The sequence below is a fragment of the Thamnophis sirtalis genome, unplaced genomic scaffold, assembly GCF_051295495.1.
Source record: "Thamnophis sirtalis isolate CommonGarterSnake01/CBP01778 unplaced genomic scaffold, rThaSir2_p1.2 scaffold_3, whole genome shotgun sequence".
NCBI lineage: Eukaryota > Metazoa > Chordata > Lepidosauria > Squamata > Natricidae > Thamnophis > Thamnophis sirtalis.
Genome location: NW_028261383.1, coordinates 68797432 through 68825241, shown reverse-complemented (window position 1 = coordinate 68825241; position 27810 = coordinate 68797432). Strand labels below are relative to the sequence as shown.

Below are 27810 nucleotides of genomic sequence, written 5' to 3'. Positions count from 1 at the left end.
CTTTCTTCAAACAGCCTCGTATTATACTCAAATCACCTTCAGGATCAAGGGTACTTATTAACATTAAGGTCAGTTTAGAGCTAGTGTATTGTAGTACTGCAATTCAAAGGTTGGCCTTAAGCAAGGGGATACAGATTGAAATTTCTATTCAATCACAAAGATCCACAGGGATACACTATGTGGACCAATTTCAACCTACTTCATATTGTTGCTGAAAGGAAATAAAATTTTGGAACACCTCTATATATGTCACTGAGATCTTAGAGGAAAGTGAGATATGAATACATAAATAAATACATAATTGGGATTGAATCTGAGTGCTTCATTGATTAAGTTTATCCCCTCCCCTCCAAAAAAAGCATGCAACAAATGGCTATGGTCGCCAGCTTAAATATTAATGGAAATTAACATCATGGTATAGAACAAGAGCAGGAAAGGTACTTTTATTTACCTTTAAATGATTCCAGCAGGTATCTTCCTGTATACCAACATGCTGTTTCATAGTTGGGAAACTGGGTTAAACTGACAATTTTTAATCGTCTTTCAACTTCATATGCTCTAGGAAACACAGCAAAAAAAGTTTCAATTGCAAAGATCACAAAAATTCTTTCCTCCCCATTCAAAAAAACATTTCTACCATCGTTGCCCAGAATACATCCGGTGTAACTTTAATTTCAAGGCAGTTATCTGGAATTGTCAATTGCTACAGAAATACACAAATTCAAAATAAAGAGTCTTACATGATCTTTACTGATTTTAAATGAACAGCTAGCATTGATATAACTCAGTAATCATCCCCAAAGGAATAATAGACTCCAAACAAATGTACAGCAAAATTATACAACACGTACAGTGTTGGACTTATAACACAGGAGGCACTACAATCCTATATGTAATTCCTCAAAATTCAATCTGACTTAATGTATCATACTCATTTAATTAAGTGTAACGTAGCCAAAAATGTATTCTCCTGAAGCCCAACACAAAATTTATTCATACTTATTCAGAAGACTTGAATATTAAGTGTGAACAAATACAAGAAAATATTCAGAGATTAGAACAGTAGAAATGATCAGTTTCATAATAATATATGACTGCAGTTACAGTAATTGAATAATGTTGCAAATAATAGTGTAGTTTCTTTTACAATAACTTTCTAATAAACTGGTGCAACACATGAAATAAAAATATGGGTAAATGCAACACACCTTTCAACTGTGCTTTAGAAAATTGTTAAGTGTGATATGATAGCAGCTTGGAAGAACAAGTTGGAAATCTATTTCAATATACATGTTCAGGCATGTGCCTAAAGCTGTAACCAATTTTCATCTTTTTTTTTTAAAGGAATATAGTTAATTATCCACAATTGCCTTACCTCATCTGCATCTCAACACTTAAACTATGTAGAAAATGTCCTGCAAAGGCCAGGCAATCAACAGGTGTTAAAGTTGCATAAATCCATCCTTTGAAGAAAAAAACCAAGCAAACATATACAATTTTTTTGTTAAACATTTATTATAATCACCAATTTAACTACATTGTTCATATTTTCAATTCACTGGGAGCTCCTTTCAACTCAGGAGGATTTTGGAAACTAGTTTATCTTTGCTGAATAGGAAACACCTTTTGGACAGTCAAAGCAGGCTATACTTCCAAATCTTCCTAGGTAAGAAAGACCTAGTGCTGGAAGCAGACTTCATTCTCAAAGTTTCCATGATATATCAAATTTTTGGAGCAGAAAGGGGATGGGTGGGAAGAAGGGCAATTTAGCAAGACTGTCCTAGGATAAAGAACCTAGAGGAAATTAATTGAGCATCCTGGGGCAGAGATAAACAATTGTGTATCCTCAGCTTATCAATGTTACTTAACAGGTGTTAAAGAGAAATCAATATAGAACCGTGATGGCGAATCTATGGCATGCATGCCCAAAGTGGCACGCAGAGCCATGTCGCCTGGCATGTGCGGCAACGCCCATTCCTCTTCTGGGTGTCTGGCACGCCACCTTGCACAACGATCAGCTGGCCTTCATGCATGCAGCAGTGCCAGAAACTGGAATGTTTTCTAGTGTGAGCATGTGTGCCGGCCAGCTGATAGTCACGAGTGCTTGCGTGCCAGTAGCCAGAAGACTAGGTGGCTGGTGTGTATGCATGTGCCAGAAATCAGAATTTCTTTTCCCGGTGTGCGCATGCACGCGCAACCCCCTTTACAACTCCTCTTTCAGGTTGCAGGCCTGACACGTGTGTGTGTGTCTGTGCATGCAGGTGCTCTCTTTTCAGCACTTGGTGCTGAAAAAATTCACCATCACTGGTAGAGAGTAACACATAGGGACCCCACAATGTAGATTTAAGTGTTAAGATGGATTTCTCTCTTCCATCAACACCAACTAGAATCAACCTTAAATGAAGGAGAAGAACCTTCATAGGATTATGCCCTCTACACCAACCCATATACTAATCCAGAAGGATATCATGATCCAGCAAGGCTAGGTTGGAAGCACCACCCTATCCTGAGCCTTTCAAGGTAATAAACAACTGTAATGAATGCAACCTCAATCTCAGTCTAAAATCCTACATATCATATGATGTCATCTCCTAGAGTTCCTCTAAAAATCCGGTAAGACTCCAGGATTTGCATACTGTCCAGATTGGTGCAATCTGTTCCAAAGTGCCATTATCTTGTCATTCCAAGCAACAATCAGTCAAATCTTGCAACAAGACCAAACCTTCCAGTAGGGTTCATAGTATAACTGGGGCAAACCATTCAAATAGTCCTTCCGCCCTGTGGCAGGGTTCATATTGTATTGCCTAAGACAAAACCCAAAAACTAACATATGACTTCCTCGATATAGGTTGTGATGCATGGATCAAGTCCATGGTTGCTAAGATAGCCATGAATTCCCAACCTGTTCTCAATTCCAAGACCAAGAAAGGCAATTTCATTCAAAGAAACTGCAATGCAATAGCTATCCCATCTGATCCTCAGTGCGTAACTTCACAAATAAGGCTTAGCTCTGATTATCTGTGAGCAGCACTTCTAGTAGGCACCCAAGAATCTCAAATAATAATTGAAAATAAATGATCTGATGAAGAATAGCCTAATTTGGGGATAGCTAAAGTGTACAGAGTCAAAAAACTGATACTAAACATACAATAAGAACACTTGCTTCACTTATTCCTGCTTGTATTTGTACAATCTTCTGTGAGAACAGCTTTGTGCTCTAGAAACTGGAGTAACATGGGAGGAACTGACAAGAGACAGCTGCTGAGAGAAAATGCCCTTCCCTTGTAATTTATTCTCTCCTATAGACGTTCTTTGTGAACACCTTATTCTTTGCTAGACTTATCTCAGGCTTTCCAATTGAGACATTAATGATGAAAAACATTCAGTGAGGCATTTACAAAGTGACTCAGCAAGAGTTAAATATGGAATTATCCATTCTACTACTCATATATTAGTGTTGTACATATGAATTTCTGACCCTTGTAACATCTAGTCCAAGAATCTGTACCCCTACAAATATTGCTCAACTAAAATACTTAACAGCTGAACAAATATGTCCAATGGTGAAGGATTCTGGGAAATGTAATGTCTGGAAGGTTATTTCTAATTGAGATTCGCCCTTTGAAAATCCAAATCTGGCCTACTAAAAGATGACATGGGGTGCTACTTATTTGTTGTTTGGAATGTAGACTCTCTACAGATACATAACTGAGTATTGCATGCTGCAGAACCAATGGATTCATATTCTAGGGCAGGGGTATTCAAAGTTGAGAACTTTAAGACTTGTGGACTTCAACTCCCAGAATTCCCCAGCCAGCCGGAGTTGAAGACCACAAATCTTAAAGTTCCCAAGTTTGGACACCCCTGTTCTAGGGAAATTAACTAGAAATTATATAACTCTATATCACCTCTCATCATTTCTGATTTGTACTTCCAGGATTCAAACCAACAAACATGTTGAAAGCAAGCCTCTCATTTTTAAGTTTTAACTCCAACCGCTTCCTTACCTGATGGAATGAAGAGTGTTTGTCCTTGTTTAACTGTGCATTTGTAACATTTATCCACTTGATCAGCAAAAAACATCTCACTGTGATTTGCTGCTGACTGCCAACGCTCATAGAGAGAGATATTTGCAGAGGTTGGTTTGATGAGATAAAATATCTTTTCTCCCTGAATCAGAAAAATTGTTTTAGATTGATTCAGATTTAGTTTCTTATCTTCAGACCTTCCCTGGCCTGTCAGCCTTTGAAGAATGGAATCATGAATGGTAAGAATGACTGTGATCTTTGATCACATGAACCCAAACCCTAGAATTGTTTTTTTCTCTTAACCCATTTCTCTGTAGTAGAAAAGCAAAGATTAGAGTAATCTGGAGTCCCCAACTTTGAAATAACCCCTTGTCTCCTTTTTTTCAACAACCCATTGAAAGAACAGAAAGCACATTCTTATCAGATATTCATTACACACACACACACACACACACACACACACACACACACATCCATGCTCTGCTAAAGAACTATGTGATCAGGCTTGATAAATTAACACTTACAGCTTGAAAATAAATGAGTAGTTATGATTGGCCACTCCTATCCCCTTCTCTCCCTCAGGTTTGCCCCACAGAAGCCTCTCCTCTCCTATCTGAGGTCCTTTCTCTCCCTCAGGCTAACTCCTTAGCATTAGAGCATTTTTCAGGTGGGGAGAGGGAGTAGAATGTCTAAACTCCCAGGCTGCAGCTGGGTGAATCATACGCTAGCCACGCACACACGCAAGTGGCAATTGGAACAGAATTCTTTTCAAGTAGGGAGGGGGAGTAGAACGTCTAACTCCTTAGCATCAGAGTGTCTTAATAGCACTTTAATAGTAAGTTTAAATTCCCCAAAAGTAGTCTGTTTTTTATTATTCAACTTCTCTGCCCACAGTCTGGAGTTTGATCCTGACATGATCAAGGTTGACTCAGGCTTCCATCCTTTCAATGTCAGTAAAATGAGGACCCAGATTGTTGGGGGCAATATGCTGACAATGTGTAAACCACACAGAGTGCTGTAAAGCACTATGGAGCAGTATCTAAGACGTTTCGAAGTGCTATTTCTATTACTATTTTATTCAAATGTATTTTTGACCCATCACAAAACATGTATACCTGCAAATTAGAATTAGCCACATTTTAGATATTTAAACAATGTAAGTTATTTCTCCATGCTTCCCTCTCCTTATATTGAATAATTTTTTTGATTAGATCACTGCCAGCACTGCATGTCAACATATGCTGAGTCTTATTTTTTCTTATTTCTACCTTCAATAATTGCAAACTCCAAAGTTTAGTGTGAATTTGTTACACTATTCATTGCTCATGATTAACTGGAATAAAGCATCTTACTTTTAAGATGTGATACCAGGCGGAGGCTCCACCAGAGTCAATATGGAAATCTGTGTAGCTGTCCTTCACACAAATCAGGCAGTATTTGGTCACTTTTGGTTTTCCCAGCAGAGCATCATCAGGCCAATAATTTTCCACCCACGAGAGCTTTTTCACTATTTCAGGAGACTCTACAAAACTGGACATTCTGTTTTAAAACAGGAAAGAAAAATTAAAGCATCTGAACTCAATTAAAGGACATTGAAAGAATTTTCTTTATTCACACTCTTGTTTCTAAGAAAATGGCAAGATCAGGAAGGGGCCTCCCTGCCAGGAATGCATTCTCCATGGAATTGTATTTGTTATTTCTGTTAAGATACTTCTTTTCTACCAGGCATTTAATTGTTGATTACCTTTTTAAAAAAACTTTAAGACACTCCCATTCCCTGCCAAAATTGGGTGGAAATGTATGTGCGTCTTATACAGTGAATGTTGTGGCGGAGGGAGGAGGGTTGGTGCAGTGGCGGCGAATGCCACCGCCGAGGAACACTGGAGCCTTTAGTGCCAAGCAGCTGATTGGCTATTAGATTGGTCTCCCGTAATCCTGCTGATTAGCTGTTCTAGGTGGTGAGGATCGTCGCAGCTACCACCTATCGCTGCCATTCGCTGCCGCTGGCAGCGATTAGCAGTGGTGATCCCAGCTGATTGGCGGTATTCTGGAGGCGAATCCAACTGCCAATCTGCTGTTTGGTAGTGAAGGCTCCAGTGTTCCCCGGCATCAGTGGCAGCTCAGCTCAGTTGACCGGTGGGGGTGCACAATGGAGTAGACCCCTAACAAGCTACAAGTCAGGGCTGCGATAACGTGCTGAAGCTGACCAGGCTGTTTGCTGGAAGGATGCTAGCCAGATGAATACTGGATGGATGCTGGGAGGCAGAGGCAGATTTTTTTTTCTTGTTTTCCTCCCCAAAAGCTAGGTGCATCTTAAGTTCCAGAGCATCTTATAGTGCAAAAAATACCGCAATTTTAACATTCATGGGATTCAAAACCACTGTGCATTTGGTATTTGAATTACATTTAGGCATCTTGAGGTGAAAAGCAAGCAAGAAGTCAATTGAGTTCAAATATGGTACCATAACTCTTGAAAGAGCTTATATTGGATCTCTTGATTTACAATAGTCCAGTTATAAGTGCTGTTGATTAATTATCAAAACATTGACATACAAACAGGTTTATTTGAGAAGGTAGAATGGGAAGATGTCTGCGAGAGGGAGAGCCCAGAATTACATTCTATTTTCTGAAACACAAAGGGAGATTCAGGAAAGTGGGATAAATGAAAAGGGGTGGATAGAATCTTATTCATTTCCACATACCAATTAGAAATCTAAATTCTGTAAGTGTAGTTGTCATGTAGACAAACTAATATCACCTGTATAGAAGAAACAGCTAATTGGAAAGCTTGGGAAATTCACAAAGTTGTAGATTTGTAGAATTTATTTATTTTAGAAAAAAAGTTTAGAAGGGGAGTATGGCTCCATTTCACAGACATACTTAAGAGCTATAGCTATTAGAAATATAGAGTTACAGGGAAATATAACAAATCGTGACAAAAAAAAGAGCACTCTATAGTGGAAATTTTTCTTGCAGGTCTCATTATTTCTTCTACTTAAATTTATTTATTTATTTTATTTATTTACATATCACATTCATAAAATGCCCATCTCACTCTCAGAGAAAACTTGGATGGCATACACTAAAACATAAAAGAATAAAAACTGTGGATAGATATTATATTAGGCCACAATTAAATATACGGTTTCATCATCTTTTATACTTTTCAATTTGTTTTCATTTTGCATTTTTGTGCTTTGTAAATCTCCTTGAAGTGTACAATAATGGAAGGCAGTGCACAAATGTATTAGATATAAATAAATAAATCTGGCAACCTTCTTTTAATATGACAATCTTTTCTAAATAAATCAGAACATAAATTAAATGAAGACTGTTTTAGCAAAGGATTTAGTATCCCAGATGCATATATAATTGAAAGAGCGAGCAAATAGCACTTTCTGAATGCTTATTTATTCAAAATGGATAGAAAACAACTTAATTAAACTGAGATGGTGATGTGAATTTACTTTTGAAATGCCTCTTTGTGTGAGGTATTAAGTATAAAATGCTCTCATTGTAAACCTATTTTATTTATTATTCTCCATGTCAAGGCAGAACTTGAGACCTTATTAAAATGCTATACTCTTTGCTGAAGAATATATTTACTAACCAGTTATTAAATCAGTAGTATATGAGGATAATGTAATGTGAGCAATTTTCTGTAATAAAAAATGCCTTTCTTTACAATAGTTTCTGAAGGCTGGGGGGAGGGATTAAATACCTAAACTGTAATCATGCTGTTTAGGAAAAAAAATATGTTATCTGTGCAGGAAAGGGGATTACATTATTAAGACAATTAATAATAGAAATATGTGGACTTTGCAAAATAAATGATTTTGCCATCAACCTTCAGCCTTTTTGGAATCTACATTAATTATCACTGCAGTCTCTTGACAAATAAAATGAAATTCTTTCCCTAGCAATCTTTTTGTTTGGTTTGTTTGATTTTCTAACTCCTAGTCCACAAAAATTAAATTATATAGTTTGTTAAATTGTGAATACAAAATTCAAGCATGTGGAGATGCAAATTATACTAATTTGTCTGGAAAACATATTCTAATCTATAGAATAAAGTCAAACTCCGGATTCCATCATTCCACAGGCTACGGATGTTACTATTCTTAAAAATAGTCTAAATATGATGGGGAAAAAGAATATCTTTAGAATCTGTGGCTTCACATACTATCTCACCTTGTATCTGAAAACTCCAAGTTAGTTACATTCAGGACTCTTTTTCGATTTGTGCTATAATAGTAATCAACAAATTCTTTTAGTTTCATCTTGCAGTCCTTCTGTTTAGTGACATCTGTAACATCCACACTCCTTTCTGGTCCTAAAAGAAAACAACCAACCCAAGAAAATGGGACTGTAAACTTGGGTGCAAGTTATAAGGCAAAGTATAATTCATAGAGCTTCATCTCATGAGAACATGAAAATAGACCCATGCAAAAAGTTTGCTCTTCGGGATAAAAAGAACTGCATTTGCAAAAGGATATTAAGAAAAAGGAAACCTATTTTGAAAATTGAGAAAGTGAGATGGTTCATCTGGCAACCCAGGCCTATGGTTGCTCTGTCTAACACTTTCAATTTGATGACCCCAAAAGAGCTTGAAGTCACTGGGAGCACAAATATGTTGCTGTTGTTAGTTGCGAAGTCATGTCTGACCCATCGCAACCATATTGGACAACATTATTCCAGGCCTTCCTATCCTCTACCATCATCTAGAGTCCATTTAAGCTCATGTCTACTGCTTCAGTGACTCCATCCAGCCACCTCATTCTCTGTCGTCCCCTTCTTCTTTTGCCCTCAATCTATCCCAGCGTTAGGCTCTTCTCCAGTGAGTCCTTCCTTCTCATTAGGTGGCCAAAGTATTTGAGTTTCATCTTCAGGATCTGCCCTTCTAAAGAGCAGTCAGGGGTTGAGCTCCTCTAGGATTGACTGGTTTGATCACCTTGCAGTCCAAGGGACTCTCAGGAGTCTTCTCCAGCACCATAGTTCAAAGGCGTCCATTCTTGGCGTTCAGCCTTTCAGGTCCAACTTTCACAGCCTTATACATTACAACTGGGAAAACCATAGCCTTGATTATATGCACTTTATATATGCACTACACGGACAAATATGTACCTCTCCTTAAGTCAACTGTCAGTTCCCAGGATTGTATGAGAGCTGCAGAGAGCAACTAAGGAATCCTGGGGAAATGAACAACTTTTCTATTATGCTGGTTCAGAAATATTTTCCCAATCAATAATCATTTTCAGTACAATTTATTTTTTATTCATTTTTCTAAATTGATGTGCAAGGGTCATTTAAAAGTGAAATGCATATGACTTTTCAAGTAAAGTATTGGTGGCATCTGCATCCATCCCATCTTCTCAATAAACGTTGTAAAAACATATGTTGATTATAAAATTTGTCTATTTATCTAAATCAACATTTCGCAAACACTCTGGTCAACCTCCCTTAGAAAAGTCCAGATACCATCCAGGGGAAGTCTAAATAATCTTTTAGTCACATTGTTAAAATAAATCCACCAAAGTTTCACTGAGCTGTTTCCATTGTTCATTTGTGTTTGTTTTGGTGCTTGGCTTTTTAAGGAAGGTGTATACATCAAGATTACACTAAATGGAGGTGCTATGAGAAAAAGTTTCTAAATCTGGAATCTTTAATCAGCCTCTCATCAGTGCTACTAATGATGATGTTGCCTACTTTGGATAATGAAACATCTGCAAGAGCAGGCTCAGAGAGCACAAAGACCCCCTCAATAATAGAGCCATTGGCTAAAAACGTTGCTTTGTTCTCTTGTTTATGATGACCCTCTTCCTCATAACAGGATTACTTCAGTCGATAGACAGTGAAGTGGATCCTACATATTGAATGTTGATGTCAACGTCTAAAGCGTTTCCATGACTACTATCAACTTGAGGAGGGGGGGGGAAATGCCATGCCTACTTTTGGCCAGAGTAAAAGTCTCATATTTCTGTACTGGGATGTGAATGCGCATGTCCAGAACCCTGCCATAACATCCTGTTGGAGAATGGGATTAATAACCTCAACCAGAGGGGAGGGGACACAGGGGTAAAATTCTGATGCCACTAAATGGGATTTAGTTTCAGCTCCACAGACGTTCGTGCCAAAATGTTAGTCCTAATAAATGAATGGGTTTTTTTTAACCTTGTCTCGAGGCTCGTAAATTAATTAGGCCAACTCTTGGAAACTTCACAGAGAGCCAAAACTGACTTTTAAAAATCTACTAAGATTTCCAGGTTTGCTGAATCCCGGGTTCTCCAAGCACTCCCCCAATATTTGGGGTGCTTGGAGGGAAAAATCAGGCAACAGGAGGCTGGAGAAAAAGACTGATTACAGCTGTATGTATGCGGCAATGCCAAGCAGCGATGTCTTCCCCAGCAGCAAAAGCAAGTAAAGATAAGTACTTTTGGAAATCAACCCCTAAAGCAGCTGAGCTGGGATTCCCTTGACCTGGTCCCCAGATACAGGGAAGAGTCTTAAGCAAGCTGGCAAGGATGGACTGGAGGTGGGACTGGAAACAAGCCAGACTCCCGAAGCCCCAGATGGAATCCCTAAGGAGTGCAAAAGAGCAACAGAGGGAGGATCTTGACCAAGCCACCCTTGCTGATGAGGGGCCATCATGCCACCCAAAAGAGAGGGGAGGGACATCTGATCCTGTTGAGGGGAGGAAATGCAGACTGGAGTGCAGCCCCCCCTCCTGATAGAAGGTGAAGGAGCCCAAAATGGCAACCAATGTCTCTCCTCTTGGCAAGCTGCCAAGAGCAGGCAACTCCCTCCCTCTCTCCAAACTAGGGGTGAAGAAGATGACCAGACATATCAGGCGCAAGCATACAGAGGCCATAGGAGGTTGGAGGAGTAGGGCTGAATGACGCACCCCGATTCAGGGGAAAGTTTGACGGAGACTCAGATCAGCTAGCCCTATTCCTTGATTCAGCTGATATCCACCTAGAACGCTATGGGCACCTCTACCCATCCCCCAGAACCATGGTGAATGCCATCGCAGAGGGTCGAGAGGGAGAAGCAAGGGAATGGCTAGCAACCCTCCACAAGAGGAGAGCCCCCCAACTGCAAGACATAGATGACTTCCTGCGACTGCTAGAGGCCAGGTTTGAGGAGGGGGAGGAGGAGGACCCATATGCGGAAGAGTAACTCAGCAAACTAAAGTAGAGGGGCCGCCACATCAAAGAGCACATCTGTGAGTTTAGGAGGGTCATAGGAAGGCTACCTACTTTACCAGAGCGACTGCTGGTGCATTTCTTCAGAACAAGCCTGGACAAGCACATTGCCCAGGTAACCGCATACTGCGACATCCCAAATCAACTCTCTGAGTGGTTCCGGGTAGCAACAAAGGTCGACAGAAGGCTGCACTCCAACGACATGAGAAAGCAACTGGACACAAAAGAGAGAGGTCAACCTGACCTGAAACCACCCAGCCGGCGGGGAACCAGAGCACCACAGCAGGTCCTGAGACCAGCTCTCCCTCGAAGTCTGCTGAAATGCTACAGATGCAGGGGGATGGGCCACATGGCAGCTGCATGCCCAACCCCAGCCCCAAAACCAAGGCTAGACACACCACCCAGGGCACCACCAGAACGAGGCCCCAAATGGACCACCAACAAGTCCGGGAAAGCCCACCAGGCTGCAGATGCCCTTCTCCCCCAGGCAATGACAACCAGCTGCCTGAACCATAGGACAGCAAGGACGAGGGAGAAAATGACCCAATGGTGAGAGAACCAATTCACCCTTTCCTTTTTCCAATACGCCTCAGAGCCCCAAAAACAGAAAACCAGGGGGATTTTCAAGCCCTAATAGACTCAGGCTGCACAAAGTGCTTGATTAAGCTACCCACAGTCCTGAAACTGGGGATCAGAGCAAAAAGACTGGTCCACCTGATCTAGTTTGAGCAGATTGACGGGTCCATAATGGGAGGAGCCTATGCCACCCACTTGAGTGAACCAGTGAGGCTAGAGCTAGCAGATCACTGGGAAGTAATTCGATTCATAATATCCCCCAAAATGACAGATGCAGTCATACTGGGACTTTCCTGGCTAGACAAGTGGGGACCAATCACCTGGTGGCAAGGGGGTGCCTGCAGACTTAAGATATCAAGGTGCCCCCAACCCCTCCCACACCAGCAAGCAGAAACCCCATCCACACTGGAAACCCTTCAAAAGAGCCCACAAGAACAACTGGCAACCATATCTGACAAAACCCCAGAGGCCAAACTGATTCTGATGGAATATCAGGACCTCACAGAAGTATTCAGCGAGGCCGAGTGCGATGTTCTACCTCCCTACCGGGAGACAGACTGCGCCTTCGAAATCATCCCCAGGGCAAAACTACCCAAGCCCAAACTGTATGCCATGACACCCTGGGAAATGCAAGAGATGTGCAAATACATAGACAAAAACCTAGCAAGAGGGTTCATTGAGCCAGTCAAGTCATGGGTTGCAGCGCCAGTCCTTTTCAAAGAAAAAAAAAGATGGAACTATGAGGTTGTATGTGGACTTTCGAGGAATAAATGGGGTGTGCGTACACAACCTATACCCCTTTCCCCCTCATGAAGGAAATGCTATCTCATCTGGCCAAGGGAAAAGTCTTCACCAAACTAGACCTCAGAGAAGCATACTATCAGAGAGGGAGACGAGTGGAAAACAGTGTTCAACTGCCCTCTAGGGAGCTTTCAATTCAAAGTGATGCCTTTTGGACTGCAGGGGACCCTAGCAGTATTCATGCAGTTAATAAACGAGGTGTTGCACCAGCACCTCTACAATGGGGTCCTCGTCTACCTAGATGACATCCTTATCTACACTGAAACCAAGAATGACCATGTACTGGTCCGCCAAGTACTGAAAAAACTTCTGGCAGCCAACCTGTATGTCAAGGTATCAAAATGCAAATTCCACCGTGCACAGTTAGACTACCTGGGTTACCGAGTGTCAAATGAGGGAATAGAGATGGACCCAGCCAAAGTACAAGCCGTCTTAGGCTGGCAACTCCTCGCTCCTGCAGACAACTACAAAGTTTCCTAGGTTTCACGAACTTCTACAGGCAATTCATTCCCTCCTTTGTGAAAATTGCCAAACTCCTAACAGATCTCCTGAACACAGGGAGCCTAGGAATGAAACCCCATCTGGGACAACCCCTACAATGGGACCTAACCTGCCAAGAGGCGTTCGAAACACTAAAAGAAATGTTTGCAAAGGAACCAGTGCTGAAGCATCCTTACCCAGAGCAACCTTTCGTGATCCAGGCACATGCCAGCAACATGGCAGTGGGAGCAGTGCTAGTCCAAAGAAACAACCAAGAAAACTTACAACCCTGCGCCTACACCTCCCGCAAGCTCACAGACACTGAGAGACAATGGGCCGTGTGGGAAAAGGAGGCTTTCGCAGTGAGATGGGCACTGATAACCTGGAGACACCTGTTGGAAGGGGGCCAGAAACCGTTTTGAAGCCTGCACCGACCACAAAACTCTAGAGGCACTTAGGACCCCACGGAAGCTATCACCCAAACAAGTCCGATGGGCTCAATACTTCAACAGTTTTGATTTTGTTTTAAAACACTTTCCAGGGGGTAGGAACTTTCTAGCTGATGCCCTCTCCTGCATGCATCAGTACAAATGCGAACGGAAGCACGTAGTGATTGCCATCATTCCCTCTACCCAAACCACTGCTCAAGTGACCACCAGACAGCAACGCCGTGACCGGCAAAACCAACTTGCAAGCAACCTAACCACGAGGCTCAAAACTGAACTGCTAGCAGACCCCTGGTTCCAAAACAACCAACACATCTTGACAAAGAGAGATGACCATGCATAGAAGGGGACAAAACTCTATGTACCAGAATCCCTACATACCCTAATTCTCCAGAAGAGTCATGATGCCAAACCAACAGGCCACTTTGGGTTTCTAAAGACTTTACACTTAGCTCGGAGGCAATTCTGGTGGCCTGGCATGAAGAAAGATGTAGATAGTTACGTGAAAAGTTGTTCCATCTGCACCACAATGAAGAGACAACCAGGAAAACCCCTGGACTACTGGAAACAGTAGCAGAGCCAACAAGGCTGTGGTAAGAGATTGCAATGGACTTTATAGTAGAGTTGCCAAAAAGTGGGGGAAACACGTGATTTGGACTGTAATAGATCTGTTCTCCAAACAGGCACACTTCATACCCTGTAGCAGACTACCCTTGGCTCACAAGCTGGCTAAACTGTTCGTGTAGCATATCTACCAACTGCATGGAGTACCTCGAAGAATTATCTCAGACAGAGGAGTCCAGTTCACGGCTAAGTTCTGGAGGGAGTTCCTGCGGTCCATTGTATCATCTCAGGGTCTTAGTTCAGCTTTTCATCCGAGCACCAATGGGGCATCAGAGAGACTGAACACCATTGTGGAGCAGTACCTGAGGTACTACATGAACTATCAGCAGTCCAATTGGGCAGACCTTTTATCTTTTGCTGAGGTGGCGTAAAATAATGCTGTTCACAGTAGCACAGGACTCACACCATTCAAAATAGTGAGCGGTATGGACTTCGTCCCAATGCCTGAGTATCCAAGGGATCCCCCCTCCTCAGTCAGCTTGGCTTGGGAAAATGTCAAAAAGGCACTGGCTAAAGCGGCACAAACCTATAAGAAACAGGCAGACAAACACCAAGCTCCGCAACAGTCATTCCAGGTGGGAGAAAAGGTTTACCTTTCCACAAAATATTTGAGATTAAAACTGCCTAGCAAGAAACTGGGGCCAAAGTTTATGGGACCATTCCCCATAGTAAAGATCATCAACCCAGTCACAGTGCAATTCAAACTGTCTCGATTGTTGGAGAAGATACGCCCAGCATTTCATAGCAGCCTCTTAAAACCCGGGATTGGATCCACTCTGAGACCACTACCCTAGGAGCCCCGGGGCATATGGTCATGGGGGGCAAAACCCATTATGAAGTTCAGCATATCCTTGATTCAAGGTGGCACAGGAGACAACTCCAATACTTAATCAAGTGGAAGGGCTACCCCTTATCAGAGGCATCTTGGGTAAAAAGTAGAAATATCCAGGCTGATCACCTTATAGCAAAATTCCATGCAGAAAATCCAAGGAAGCCTGGGGGAGGGACACATCCCTAAGTTATACACCTGTACTCAAATTGCTTTGTTTTACACAGGTTGCTTTCAGGAAGTGAGGGGAGCCGGATGTCAATGTCTAAAGTGTTTCCATGACTACTATCAACTTGAGGAGGGGGGGGGGGAAATGCCATGCATACTTTTGGCCAGAATAAAAGTCTCATATTTCTGTACTGGGATGTGAATACGCATGTCCAGAACTCTGCCATAACGTCCTGTTGGAGAATGACCTCAACCAGAGGAGAGGTGACACAAGGGTAAAGTTCAGATGTCATTAAGTGGGATTTAGTTTCAGTTCCACAGAAGTCTGTGCCAAGATGTTAGTCCTAATAAATGAATGGTTTTTTTGAACCTTGTCTTGAGGCTCGTACATTAATTAGGCCAACTCTTGGAAACTTCACAGTTAAATTTATTTGATCAGTTATTCTTCTTTTTTTTACACTATTTTTTCCCTTTTTTTGGTTTCCTAGAGTTGAATGTATGCTTTTAGAATAGAATAACATAGGTGGAGGGGACTTTAGAGGTCTTCTAGTCCAACCCCCTGCTTAGGCAGGAAACGCTATACTACTTCAGACAAATGGTTATCCAATCTATTCTTAAAAGCTCCCAGTGTTGGAGCATTTACAACTTTGTTATATTTAATTTTGCTTGTTTCTTCTTCTGATTTCTATTTCATTTTTTATGATAAAACAATAAAATAATATTATTTAAAAAGAAGTGGACAACAGAGATTAAAAACATTAAAAGTAATGCAGCAAAATCTGCCAAGAACAGGAGATGGATCAGCAAACATGATATTCCAACCAAGGTACAAATCAGATGAGACCTGCTATAAAATTATAGTTGAAATGTTTAAGCATACACTATAATAATAACTTTACAAAGAAGCAATTGGAAATTCGAAACAGTGTAATAATGCAAACCTCCCAATCAGATAGCTTTCAGACTACAGATCCTATGAACCCTGCGAACAGCATGCTACTAACCCTTTGATATAATGGTGGGTTCCAGATCCCGTTGCAACTGGTAAAGTGCAACAGGGCCCAGCGTCCACCACATGAATGTGTGCAGTGTGCACATGCGTCCTTACCTCTTGCGATGCCTCTGCGATGCTCCAGCTGGTCGGCAGAGGGTCACGCAGGTGCCGTACGCACCATGCGTGTGTGCGGAAGCGCTGAAGAGCTCAAATACAGGTAAGGAGGACAGACGGGGATGGGCCCTCTGGAGGACTGTACTGGAATGCTAGGTGGTACTCCCAGCAGGCACCAGTATGCCCGTACCAGGGTGTACCCCCTGCAACCCACCACTGATTTGATAGGAAATTACTCAAATTGAAAGCTCCAGAGATTATTCATATTCACAGTAAAACACCAACAACAATACATACCAACATAGTTTTCAACATCACTAACATAAAACGTTGGTGCCGGTACTGATAAGCCCAAGCCATCCTTCTTCGGAATAAGAACAGGCTCTGTGAATCCATTTTCTTCCAAATATTCAATTGTTAGCTGGCTTCCAGTCACTTTTATTACCACATCTTCGGCACTACAAATTCAAAACAAAATAAAATTTGCAGTCCAATTATACAATAAATTCACACCAAAGTCAGTGTTTTCTTTTGCTTTAAGACTGAAACTCCTGCTTTCTGTATTGACCCCACTGGCTTTATTTAATCAGACACCCACATAGTTGTGAAGAACCTCAAAATAATATCTTTTCTTTCTTTTATATGCAAGCTAATCCCTGAATTTATTGTTTCCTGATTTGAAATGCAGGCTCTTTCAGGTCATAAGGTTTGATTGTATTTTAAATAATTCATCATTTTCCGAGAAATTGTTTTCTGGTTCAGGATTGTTAATGGAATTTATGAGCAAATGCAAATTAACAGAGCTTTGGAACATATAATTTTCCAAAGTGTTAACTGCCCTGAAATTATATGTTCTAGGAATCCTTAATCTTAGGATGTCCTCATGGTCCCATTATGTTCCCAATAACGTATTTAAGGACACAACATCCAAAATGTTATCCAAATATCACCATAAACAAAAAGAAAAAGCATACTTTTAAACTTTCATAGAAAATTAGTTGTTTTCTTTTAAAAAAATTGTGCTAGTCAGTTGAAATTTTAGTTTAGTTGCAATGTCTTGTAACAGTCAATCTTGTTTGATCTTCAAAAAGCTAAATGGAGTTAAATCTGCTTAGTGCATTTAGGAACAAACAGGAATTCCCAGGGCTATAGAGTCAAAATCTAAAAAGCATTTAAACAAAAGTTAAAAGAAATTAAATCTAGGAAAATATTAGAGCAGTCACAGATATTCCATGTGGATTATTCATATATAATTTGATCCTATATTCAGATTTAGAACTTTTGAACTAACTGAAATCTGTTAATATCAATGAAGCACAAACTTACTTTCTCTATATCAGAGCTTGGCAAGCAGTTTGAAAAATGAATTGTACTACATACAATGGAATATAATATTAATATCTGGATAAGCCTTATCAGTTCTACAATACTTTATTCAAAATAGAGTAAAATAAATTCATCAGTAAATTCCATATCCATAATTTTTGTTATGGCCAAAGTTCTTTAGGCTTGTATCACCGCACTAGGAAAACTAATTAACAGAGGGTAGCCCTGTGTTCAATCAGCCCATGACAGAGTTGGCCTATTATTTGAAGCCTTTAACATTAATACTTATTTTTTAAATAAAATAGAATAGCAGAGTTGCAAGGAACCTTGGAGGTCTTCTAGTCCAACCCCCTGCTCAGGTAGGAAGCCCTATACTATTTCGGACAAATGGTTGTTCAATATCTTCTTTAAAACTTCCAATGTTGATAGATTCACAATTTATGGAGGCACATTATTCCACTAATTAATTGTTTTAACTGTCAGGAAAATTCTTCTTAATTCTAGTTTCCCTTGATTAGTTCCCATCCATTGCTGAATATTCCCCCTATGCATTTTTTCTTCCTTGAAAATATCTTGGGAGCTAAACATTGGCTTTCTTTTTATTTCCCCTTTCTTGGGGACTCATGGCAACCCTCAAGAACATCTCAGAGAAAGAAACAGATGTATTATATTCAGATTCCACCATGAGATCACACAAGCAGCACAGTCCTTAGAAAGAAAAAGAACAAGGTGATCATTTGTCAAAGAAAAGAGGGATGGTAATATACTTTCCCCAAAGCCCAGTTTTCTGACTGCATTTCTTGACATAGAACATTTTTCAAACTGAATCACATGTTTTATTCTTGATCCATAGCAGGGATGAAATTTAGCAGATTCCGGTAGCGGAAATTTTGAATAGTTCAAAAACCCGACAAATATCACCTCTGGCTGGTACCAGAGTGGGGAGGGAATGGGAATTTTGCAGTATCCTTCCCCTGCCATGCCCACCAAGCCGGTAGTAAAAAAAAATGAATTTCATCACTGATCTATAAGCATCTTAAACATTTAGGGACACAATCTCTTGATCATTAAGATCAAGAGATCTTCATGATCTCGTCCCCAGACCACTTCTACAGCACAGTTTGAGTGAGACCCATTTTCTACACTTGTGGTTTTTAATCCCTCCAGTCATTCTGCTGTGGTCAATCCAGAAGCCTTTAGATCAAAGGTCCCTCAACTTTTTGCCATCACGCCTCCCTTTAGTGTAATCTTAATGTAACCCAAACACCAAAATGAACACAAGTGAACAATGACAATAATACAATGAAACTTTGGGAAAGATGGATTTATTGTAACAATGTACAACTGAAATGTTCTTCACAGCCCTGGGCTCTGTGTGCACCTCCCCAAGGGACCTACATATTGCAGTATGGTAAATTCTGCCCTAGATAATGATGGAAAGGCAAATTTTGAAGATTCATTAACCACAAAATTACAACCTGCTGTGACTCTCAGGAATCTATACTATCATTCCTTCAAGTTCCTCCTACATCTTCCTTGGGGGGTTTAGCTCAAGTATTATTGTTATTCCATGTTTGCAATTTTCCGCCTAGCAATGAAATGTTCAAGGAGGCTGCTACTGAAAACCACCATCAAGTACATCCACATTTGCCTCTGTTCGTGTTATAGATGGCAACGTGTTGATTTAGCCTGATGACATTTCTTTAGATAGAAGAGCAAACTAAAATACTCATATTCTTTTCCATTCATAGAGCTAAAATTTCCAAATGGTTCAAAATAGCAACAGCAACAGCACTTAGACTTATATACCATGTCACAGTGCTTTACAGCCGTCTCTAAGCGGTTTACAGAGTCAGCCAATTGCCCCCAACAAATTATCCTCATTTTACCCACCTCGGAAGGATGGAAGGCTGAATCAACTTTGAGCCTGGTGAGATTCGAACTGCCAAATTGCAGGCAGCCAGCAGGCAGCAGAAGTAATCTGCAGTACTGCACTCCAACCATTAAGCCACCACGGCTCATCAAAACCGTCCCAATTCTCTTTACAGGAATACTGTCTGCTGCTAGAATTATGAAACTTGACATTAAAGTTATTATGAATTATGCCAGAGCATTGGGTCTACAAGTCACTTTGCTGTATCCTCTTCTTCAGCAAAAATATCATCATCATTTCCTTAATTGCCCTCTCCCCTTCTGGTGCCATGGATTAAAAAAAAAACAAGATATTTTCTTGCCATTTTTCTGGAATATTCCAGGGTGATAGCAAGTCTCCTAGTCATGCCCTTCCCAATTCTTCTTCCTCTTCTACATTTCCAGAATAGTTAATTGAGCCAAATACTGGCCATTAAATTTTTAGGGAGTTGGGACCATGATACCTCCTCATGAAAAAAGTCAGACATCGCTCTTCCTCTACCCCTGCCTAAATCACCCTTAAAGATACCCATGTGAGTAACAGATGCAAGATAAAAGACAAAGGAAGAGAGTTAAATACACAAAAGATAAACCTATTAATAGGATCAATATGGGAGATGCTACTGATAAAGCAAAGAAGGCAAACACATTCATATTAATATTCTATAATAATTGTTTATGGAATCAAAAAATCAGAAATGAATCAGTGGTGGGATTCAATTTTTTTTACTATCAGTTCCATGGGTGAGGCTTAGTGGATATATCATGGCTTGGTGGGCGTGGCTTGGTGGGCGTGGCTTGGTGGGCATGGCAAGGGAAGGATACTGCAAAATCCCCATTTCCTCCCAATCAGCTGGGACTTGGGAGGCAGAGAATGGATGGGGGCAGGGCCAGTCAGATGTGGCATTTACTGGTTCTCCAAACTACTCAAAATTTCCACTACCGGTTCTCCAGAACTGGCCAGAACCTGCTGAACACCACCTCTGAAGTGAATATAATAATTTAATGCATGAATGAATGAAGGGGAAGCCTTAATTCAACTAAGAATGAACAATCAAATCAATGTGTTTTAAAAAAAAACTACATCTTTTTTAAAAATCAAATTATTGTCTTTAAAAACAAAATGAAGACCACAGAAGTCTTTGAAGCTAATACTTTCTCCTTTGTCTGATGTATGATAACTCCGCTGTACACAAAGATCATATTTCTGGCAAATGACAACATGCAGCCTATGTCTTTCAAGAAAACAACTTTTTTGTCCTGACTCTTCTGTTAATATTTGACTCAAATGACCACCAATTAAATGTTCTTAAAAATGTCCAGACTTCACATACTAGAATTATAATTTTAAATAACAACGTTATGAAAATATTCATCTACAACACATCAAACTTTATATAAAGATGTGCAAACTAGCATGATCACAACTCATTATAGTTTGGCCACTGCTGTTAAATCCTTCAATGGAACCATTTACCCAATGATTGATGATATGCTTTTGTCCACCAAATTTGTAACCAAATACAAACTACCATCTTAGTTTGACAAATGCTAACTTAAATATCTTGTTTGGATATTTAGAGAAAGGTGAGATGTAATATTCTAATCAGCTACCAGTTTGTGAAGTGATGCAAAACAAGCTTAATAAATATAGTCTCAGAATAGACAATTTTGTCAACAGCATCTCAGCACCAAAGGCATGTCAGAAATATCTGACATATTGTGGTAAAGCTTCTTCTAAGCTGGCATGTTATTTTACTTTAGCAAACTTTACTTTATTAAGTTACTTTATATAGTTACACCTAAAGCACAGAATTTCATTGGGATGATAACATGCATCCATAAAGTACCAAAACCTTTTTAGGGTAAGGCATGAGCGCCCTCTTCTGTGCCTCTTTGAAACTACATCTCTTATTCTAAGTATACAAGTGGCTTTCAAGAGGGATAGCCAATGAAGGTATAAATTAAACATTAAGAGGTAGAGTTATTCCATTTTCTTTTTTATATAAAGATTTTTATTGAACACAAATTAAAACATTTTTTTTAAAAAATGGAGTTATTCATTTTCATCTACAACTGGGGGAAAGTAAATTCTTTTTTTAAAAACTAGCTTTTTAATATGTCTTATTACTGATCCTGTTTTATGAAAATGGGTTTGCTTTGATTAATTCTGCCATTTTTCCCACCATACTGTTAACACTGATTTGTAAAGTTCAAAACAGAAATTCCTTTAGTGCAACTCATCTTAATTACTAAATAGAATAATGTAAGACAATATGACAATATGACAAAGTTTCATTCTGTCTTATCTTTTGGTAGCTACTTTTCTCCAGTTTAAAAATATATTACTCAAGTGAAGTCAGTCCTAGGATTGTGGTAAATGGCCTTGTCCTCAGCATAATATGCAAATAATTCTACCTTTGATGTTCACTCACTTTGGACATCCAGAATAAGGAAACCTGTACGAATGGATTTCTAAAACTACTTTAGAAAGTCTAGTATGTGGGTGAATGGATGAATAAATAAATTAGTTAATTAAGGATCAGGTATAAGTTCCTATTAGATCAAAGAAAAATACATGGAAAGGAATTATTTCCCTATCTCTCTTTTCCTCCATTCATTAACAAAAGTACAACAGCTTGTAACTACTTCACTAACAAAGCTATAACAGCTTATTTATTATAGTTAATGAAGGTATAACAGCTTAGAGCAGTGTTTCTCAACCTTGGCGACTTTAAGTCCTGTGGACTTCAACTTCCAGAATTCCCCAGCCGGCAGCTGGCTGGAGAATTCTGGAAGTTGAAGTCCACAGGACTTAGTCACCAAGGTTGAGAAACACTGGCTTAGAGCCTTCTCCTTAATTGAAGAACAAACAGTCATGAGAGAAGGGTCTTCTTTGCTGTATAATGCAAGTAGCAGTTGAACATTAACCTGAGTCTATAAGGACAGATAAATCCTGACTGCTGTTGAAGGAAGCAAAAGCCAAAGTACTCAAACTCCACAGTTCCGTTTACAGAAATGTCATACTGTTATCCATACTTCTGATTTTAATTTGGGGTCAAAACTGTAAAAACAAAGAGATAGACCATTGGTTCTTACCTGAAGGGTCCTTCTCTGCACACTGCGGGAGAGTCCAAGAATGGGTTATTATCACAGTCTGCTTGCCCTGGACTGAGAAGTCTTTTCCCTGGCCACGCCTCCTGCGTGGTCACGTCTCTCCAGAAAAAATGGAAGTAGTCAAGTCCGTGAGGATGTCGCAATAAGGTAGAGTACAAGACCGTGAAGGTGTCCTGCTAAGAGACAAGATCAAGTCCAGAGGACACATAAGTCACAATTCAGAAACACTAGAAGATGGCACTATCACCCCCGGGACAGCTGGGTGGGTTGGACTCTCCCGCAGTGTGCAGAGAAGGACCCTTCAGGTAAGAACCAATGGTCTTTCTCCTGCACACTGCTCAGAGAGTCCAAGAATGGGATATACCCAAGTTACTGTCCATCAGGGCGGGTAGAAGAGCTGTCCCGGGTCACATCCGTCTGAACCACCGCCTGTAACACCCTCCTGCCAAAGGCCGCCTCAGCGGAGGCGAAGGCATCCAGCTTGTAGTGCCTGACGAACGGGGAAGGTGAAGACCATGCTGCCGCCCGACAGATCTCCTCGATTGAGGCCTGGGCAGCCCAGGCTGCGGAGGTGGCGGCACTTCTTGTTGAGTGGGCCGTGATATTTCGAGGGACCGTCTTGGCCAGACTTTCATAAGCGGAGGCGATGCAAGCCCTGAGCCAGCGCCCCACGGTGGAAGAGGAGACCTTCTTGCCCAGAGAGCCAGGTTGAAAGGAGATGAACAAGGCCTCAGACTGCCGAAACTCCGACGTTCGATGAAGGTAGGTCTTCAGGGCTCGCCTAACGTCCAAGGTATGCCACGAGCGCTCCCGAGGATGGGAAGGACGGGGACAGAAGCTAGGGAGAATGACCTCCTGTGTTCTATGAAAAAGTGAATTGACCTTCGGAATGAAAGAGGGATCAAGTCGCAAGACGACCCTGTCGGGATGGACGATGCAGAGGTCCTGACGCATCGACAGGGCCGCCAGCTCGGAGATGCGACGTGCCGATGTGATAGCAATCAAAAAGGCTGTCTTCAGCGTCAGATGGCGAAGAGAAATAGAGCTGATAGGCTCGAAGGGTGGTGCGGTGAGTGCCTGGAGTACTACGGACAGCTGCCATGAAGGATAACGGTGGACGGTGGGTGGGTGTAGATTCGAGGCGCCTTTTAAAAAGATGCGCACCTTGGGGACCTTGCCTAGGGTTAGCGAAGAATCCCCAGCCCAAACAGTAGCCAAGGCAGCAACCTGGCGACGTAGAGTGTTGGGGGACAAACCTCTGTCCAGACCCCCCTGCAGAAAGTCCAAAACGCGCTTCACGGGCGCAGTGACGGGGTTCAAAAGTCGTTCCTCGCACCACTTGGCAAAGGAGACCCACGTGGCGTCATAAATCCTCGTCGTGGAGGGACGACGAGCAGCTTGAATGGTACGTATTACCTCATCCGAAAAACCTTCGCTCCTTAACAGGTCCCTTTCAAGTGCCAGGCGGCCAACTGTAACCACTGGGGGTCGGGATGTACGACTGCCCCCTGGCGAAGGGAGACCAGATCCGGAGGAAGGCGCCATGGAGGAGACACCGACAGGCTGACTAGGTCGGCAAACCATGATCTCCGGGGCCAATGGGGGGCCACGAGAATCACCTCTGCTTCCTCCTCCATGATCTTGGAGATTACCTGTGGTAGAAGTGGAAGCGGCGGGAAGGCATATAGCAGGCCTGGGGGCCAGTGGCACCGCAAAGCGTCCGTCCCTTCTGCCCCCTGAGTCTGGAAGCGGGAGAGAAACCTCGACAGTTGAGCGTTCTCTTTGGAGGCAAACAGGTCCATCTGGGGTAGACCGAACCTGACGGTCAGACGGCGGAAGAGGGCGGGATCGAGTTGCCACTCGGCCGGGTCGATGGTTTTCCTGCTGAGCCAGTCCGCGCGGGTGTTGTCTACTCCCGAGATGTGGTCTGAGCGGATGGACTCCAGATGGCGCTCCGCCCAGCGACCTAGGGCTTCCGCTTCCATCATCAGACGTTTTGACCTGGTGCCACCCTGGCGGTTGATGTGCGCCTTGGTGGCCACGTTGTCCGTCATCAGCAAGACGTGTCGTCGACGGACCTCTCGGTGGAAGTGACGGAGGGCTAACCTCGCTGCCCTCAGCTCCAGTAGATTGATGTTGCAGCGGGATTCCGATGCGGACCACCTCCCCTGAACCACGAGGTGGCCCAGGTGCGCTCCCCAGCCGGAGAGACTGGCGTCGGTGGTGACGACCACCCGGACGGGTTCCTTGAAGAGGTGCCCCTTGCGTATTGCCGGTGACGTCCACCATCGGAGAGACCTCTTCACCAGAGGAGGAACGGTGATTAACAGGCTTGAGTTGCTCCTGTTGGCCCTCTGGTGGGGTAGAAGCAGCCACTGCAGGGTTCTTGAGTGCAGTCTGGCCCACGGAACGATCGACAGGCAGGAGATCATCTTCCCCAAAAGCTGAGACAGGAGAATCACCTGAGACTGCCTTGCCCGGATCACCTGGTGTGCAAGAGAGCGGAGGGCCTCTACTCTGTCTGGGGAAAGGAAGACCCTGCAACAGGAGGAATCTATCACCGCCCCCAGGTGAATGATTCTGGTGGAGGGGGAAAGATGGCTCTTTTCCAGATTTAGGGAGAACCCGTGGCTTCTGAGGGCTCTCATGGTTATGCGCAGGTCCCGTACGGCCTGCGGCCTGGACGACGACTGGAGGAGGATGTCGTCTAGGTAGCATTGGAGCCGTATGGGTCTGCGTCGGAGGTGCGCAGCCACCACCGCCAGAACCTTCGTGAAGGTCCTGGGGGCCGACGACAGGCCGAATGGGAGGGCCCGGTATTGGAAATGTCGGCCGGCGTAAAAGAAGCGTAGGAACCTCCTGTGCTGGGGGCGGATGGGGATATGGAGATACGCCTCCTTCAGGTCTATTGAAGTCAGGTAGTCCCCCTGGCGGATCCCCGCCAGGATGGATTGGAGGGACTGCATCTTGAACCTCCGGTAGGCGATGAACCGATTGAGGTTCTTGAGGTCCAAGATGGCCCTCCACCCCCCCGAGCTCTTGGGGACAAGAAAGAGAATGGAGTAATAACCCCTCCCCTCCTGCCCGGGGGGGACCTGCTCTATGGCGTTTATTTCCAGAAGGTGAAGAACCTCCTGATCCATCCGCTCCCTCTTTACGGGACAGGAAGGGGTAGGGCACCTGATGAAATTCCTGGGAGGGGGGGAAAGAAATTCCAGAGAGAGCCCCTCCCGGATGGTCTGAAGTACCCAGGCATCCTCCGCTGTCCGAGCCCAATGGGACGCAAACAGCTGGAGGCGCCCCCCTATGGGAGATGTCATCGGGGAGTCACTTTGACTTGCGAAAGGGCCTATTTGAGGCTCCGCCGCGGTTAAACCTGCGGAACCCGAACTGCAGCCCCCCTCTGTCGCGAAACGAGGCCCTCTCTTGCGCCCTCTCCCCTGACTGACCCGAGGACCGGTTTGTGGGATTGAAGGCGGTGGAGGTAGAAGGCTCTGAGGCACGAAAAGGCTGCCTCCTGCGAAAGCGAAAGGGCTTGCGGTCCTTCTTAGCAGTAGAGGGCAAGACCTTCCTCTTATCCTTGGATTCGATAAGAAATTTGTCTAGCACTTCTCCAAATAATTTGGCACCCTTGAAGGGCGCTGCGGCCAGCTTCCATTTATGTTTTTGGTCCGCCTGCCAATGGCGGAGCCAAATAAGTCTACGGGACGTTACGTTCGCCGCCAGAGCCCTGGACGCAAATTTGGTGGCGTTAAGAGAGGCGTCCGCGGCATACTGGGCGGCCGCAATGGTCTTGGAGACGTCCTGGTGAAGACGACCGTCTTCAAGAGGAAGCTTATACAGGAGTTCCCTCAGCCATATTACCACTGCCCTGTTGAAGAAAGAAGCGGATGAGGCTGCTCTAATGGCCCAGGCCGTCGCTAGGTGAATCTTGTGACAGGCCTTTTCCGCTTTCTTATCTTCCGCCTTGAGACCCTCAAGAAGGTCTGCAGGAAGGGGCGTGTTGGAAGTTAGGGCCGTGATGGGGGGGTCTACCTCCGGGAGTACCAGAAGGTTCTCCAGAGCCGGCTCCATGGTATACAACTGTTTATCCACCCCACTGGGGGAAGAAGAAGTGGCAGGCTGATCCCACTGGCGCTGAATTAAATCAAGGAATAGTTCAGGAATCGGGACCAGCTGTTGGTGAGAAGGAGGAAGTTTAAACATCGCCGCATTGGGGTTCGCCGGAGCGGCCCCAGCGGCAGGAGGAGCAGGGGTGGGCTTTATCCCCTCACCAGTGGCCACCTTCACCTTCTGCAGAATAGATTTAAAGAGAGAAGGCTTGAAAAGCCCCGAGAAGGATGGGGCGTCAGCTGTGAGATCGTCCTCGTCATCTGATAATTGAAAGAGATCCTGGATCGGATCCTCAGGAGCTGAGGTCTCACTGACCACAGAGGATTCAATAGAGGGATGTCGCACCCGCTTTGGCGGAGGCGGCTCGGTAAGGGTGGATTTAGGGGGACCTGACACTGGGCGTTCACGCTTACGCATGGCAGCCTCCACAGCCCTAGCAATGGCCCTGTCCATCATCCTCTGCATGCTAGGAGAAAGCTCCGCCTCAGAGTCAGAATCCAAACCCATGTCCGGATCCGCTTGATCCCCCTGAATAGGAAGGGAAATATCCTGAGGAATGGTAATAGAATGAACCGCTGGCTCCTGCCCTTGGTCATAGGACCAGGAAGGAGAAGGTGAGGAAGGGGCCAAGGATCTGCCGGGGGACAAATCCTGTGATTCAACCTCCTCAGCCAACAGAGCTGCGGGATCCCTTCTGGGGGGAGGAGCCAAGGAAACCCCAGGGGTGGAGGAGAGGGAGTCTCTCTCCGCCAGGCGCCTGGCTTTCTCAAATTGTTTGTCAAGGGCCCTCTGGCGCCTCTCAGCATCCCTGGCCTCGGCCATAGAGGGAGTCTTGGGGGGTTTACCCTGACTGACCACCCGTGCCCTGCCTGAACCATCCTCCATTGCCTGGGGAGAACCCACGCTCGGAGCCTGAGGGGAACCCTGTCTACCAGCAAGGGAACCAGAGACAGAAGAATCCATGAGGAAACACACAGGTTGATCAGGCAATTGGCAGAAAGGGAACAGGGAACCCTGACAAACTGCTCTGCAAGAAAAAGGAACGAGAGAATTCATGAGAGAAGCACATCACAATGCAGAA

General features: G+C 43.3%; 1 protein-coding gene across 2 annotated transcripts in view; it reads right to left on the bottom strand.

Moving 5' to 3' along the window:
- Positions 1-27810, bottom strand: part of PHF2 (PHD finger protein 2) — a 152425-nt gene that overhangs the window by 39506 nt on the left and 85109 nt on the right. For both annotated transcript variants that reach the window (XM_014073612.2, XM_087709079.1), the window contains 6 exons: positions 16560-16720; positions 8220-8361; positions 5381-5567; positions 4008-4170; positions 1376-1463; positions 452-558 (listed from right to left, as the gene is read on the bottom strand). In XM_014073612.2, coding sequence (XP_013929087.1) covers positions 452-558; positions 1376-1463; positions 4008-4170; positions 5381-5567; positions 8220-8361; positions 16560-16720 — 848 coding nt within the window. The remainder of the gene's footprint in view (positions 1-451; positions 559-1375; positions 1464-4007; positions 4171-5380; positions 5568-8219; positions 8362-16559; positions 16721-27810) is intronic.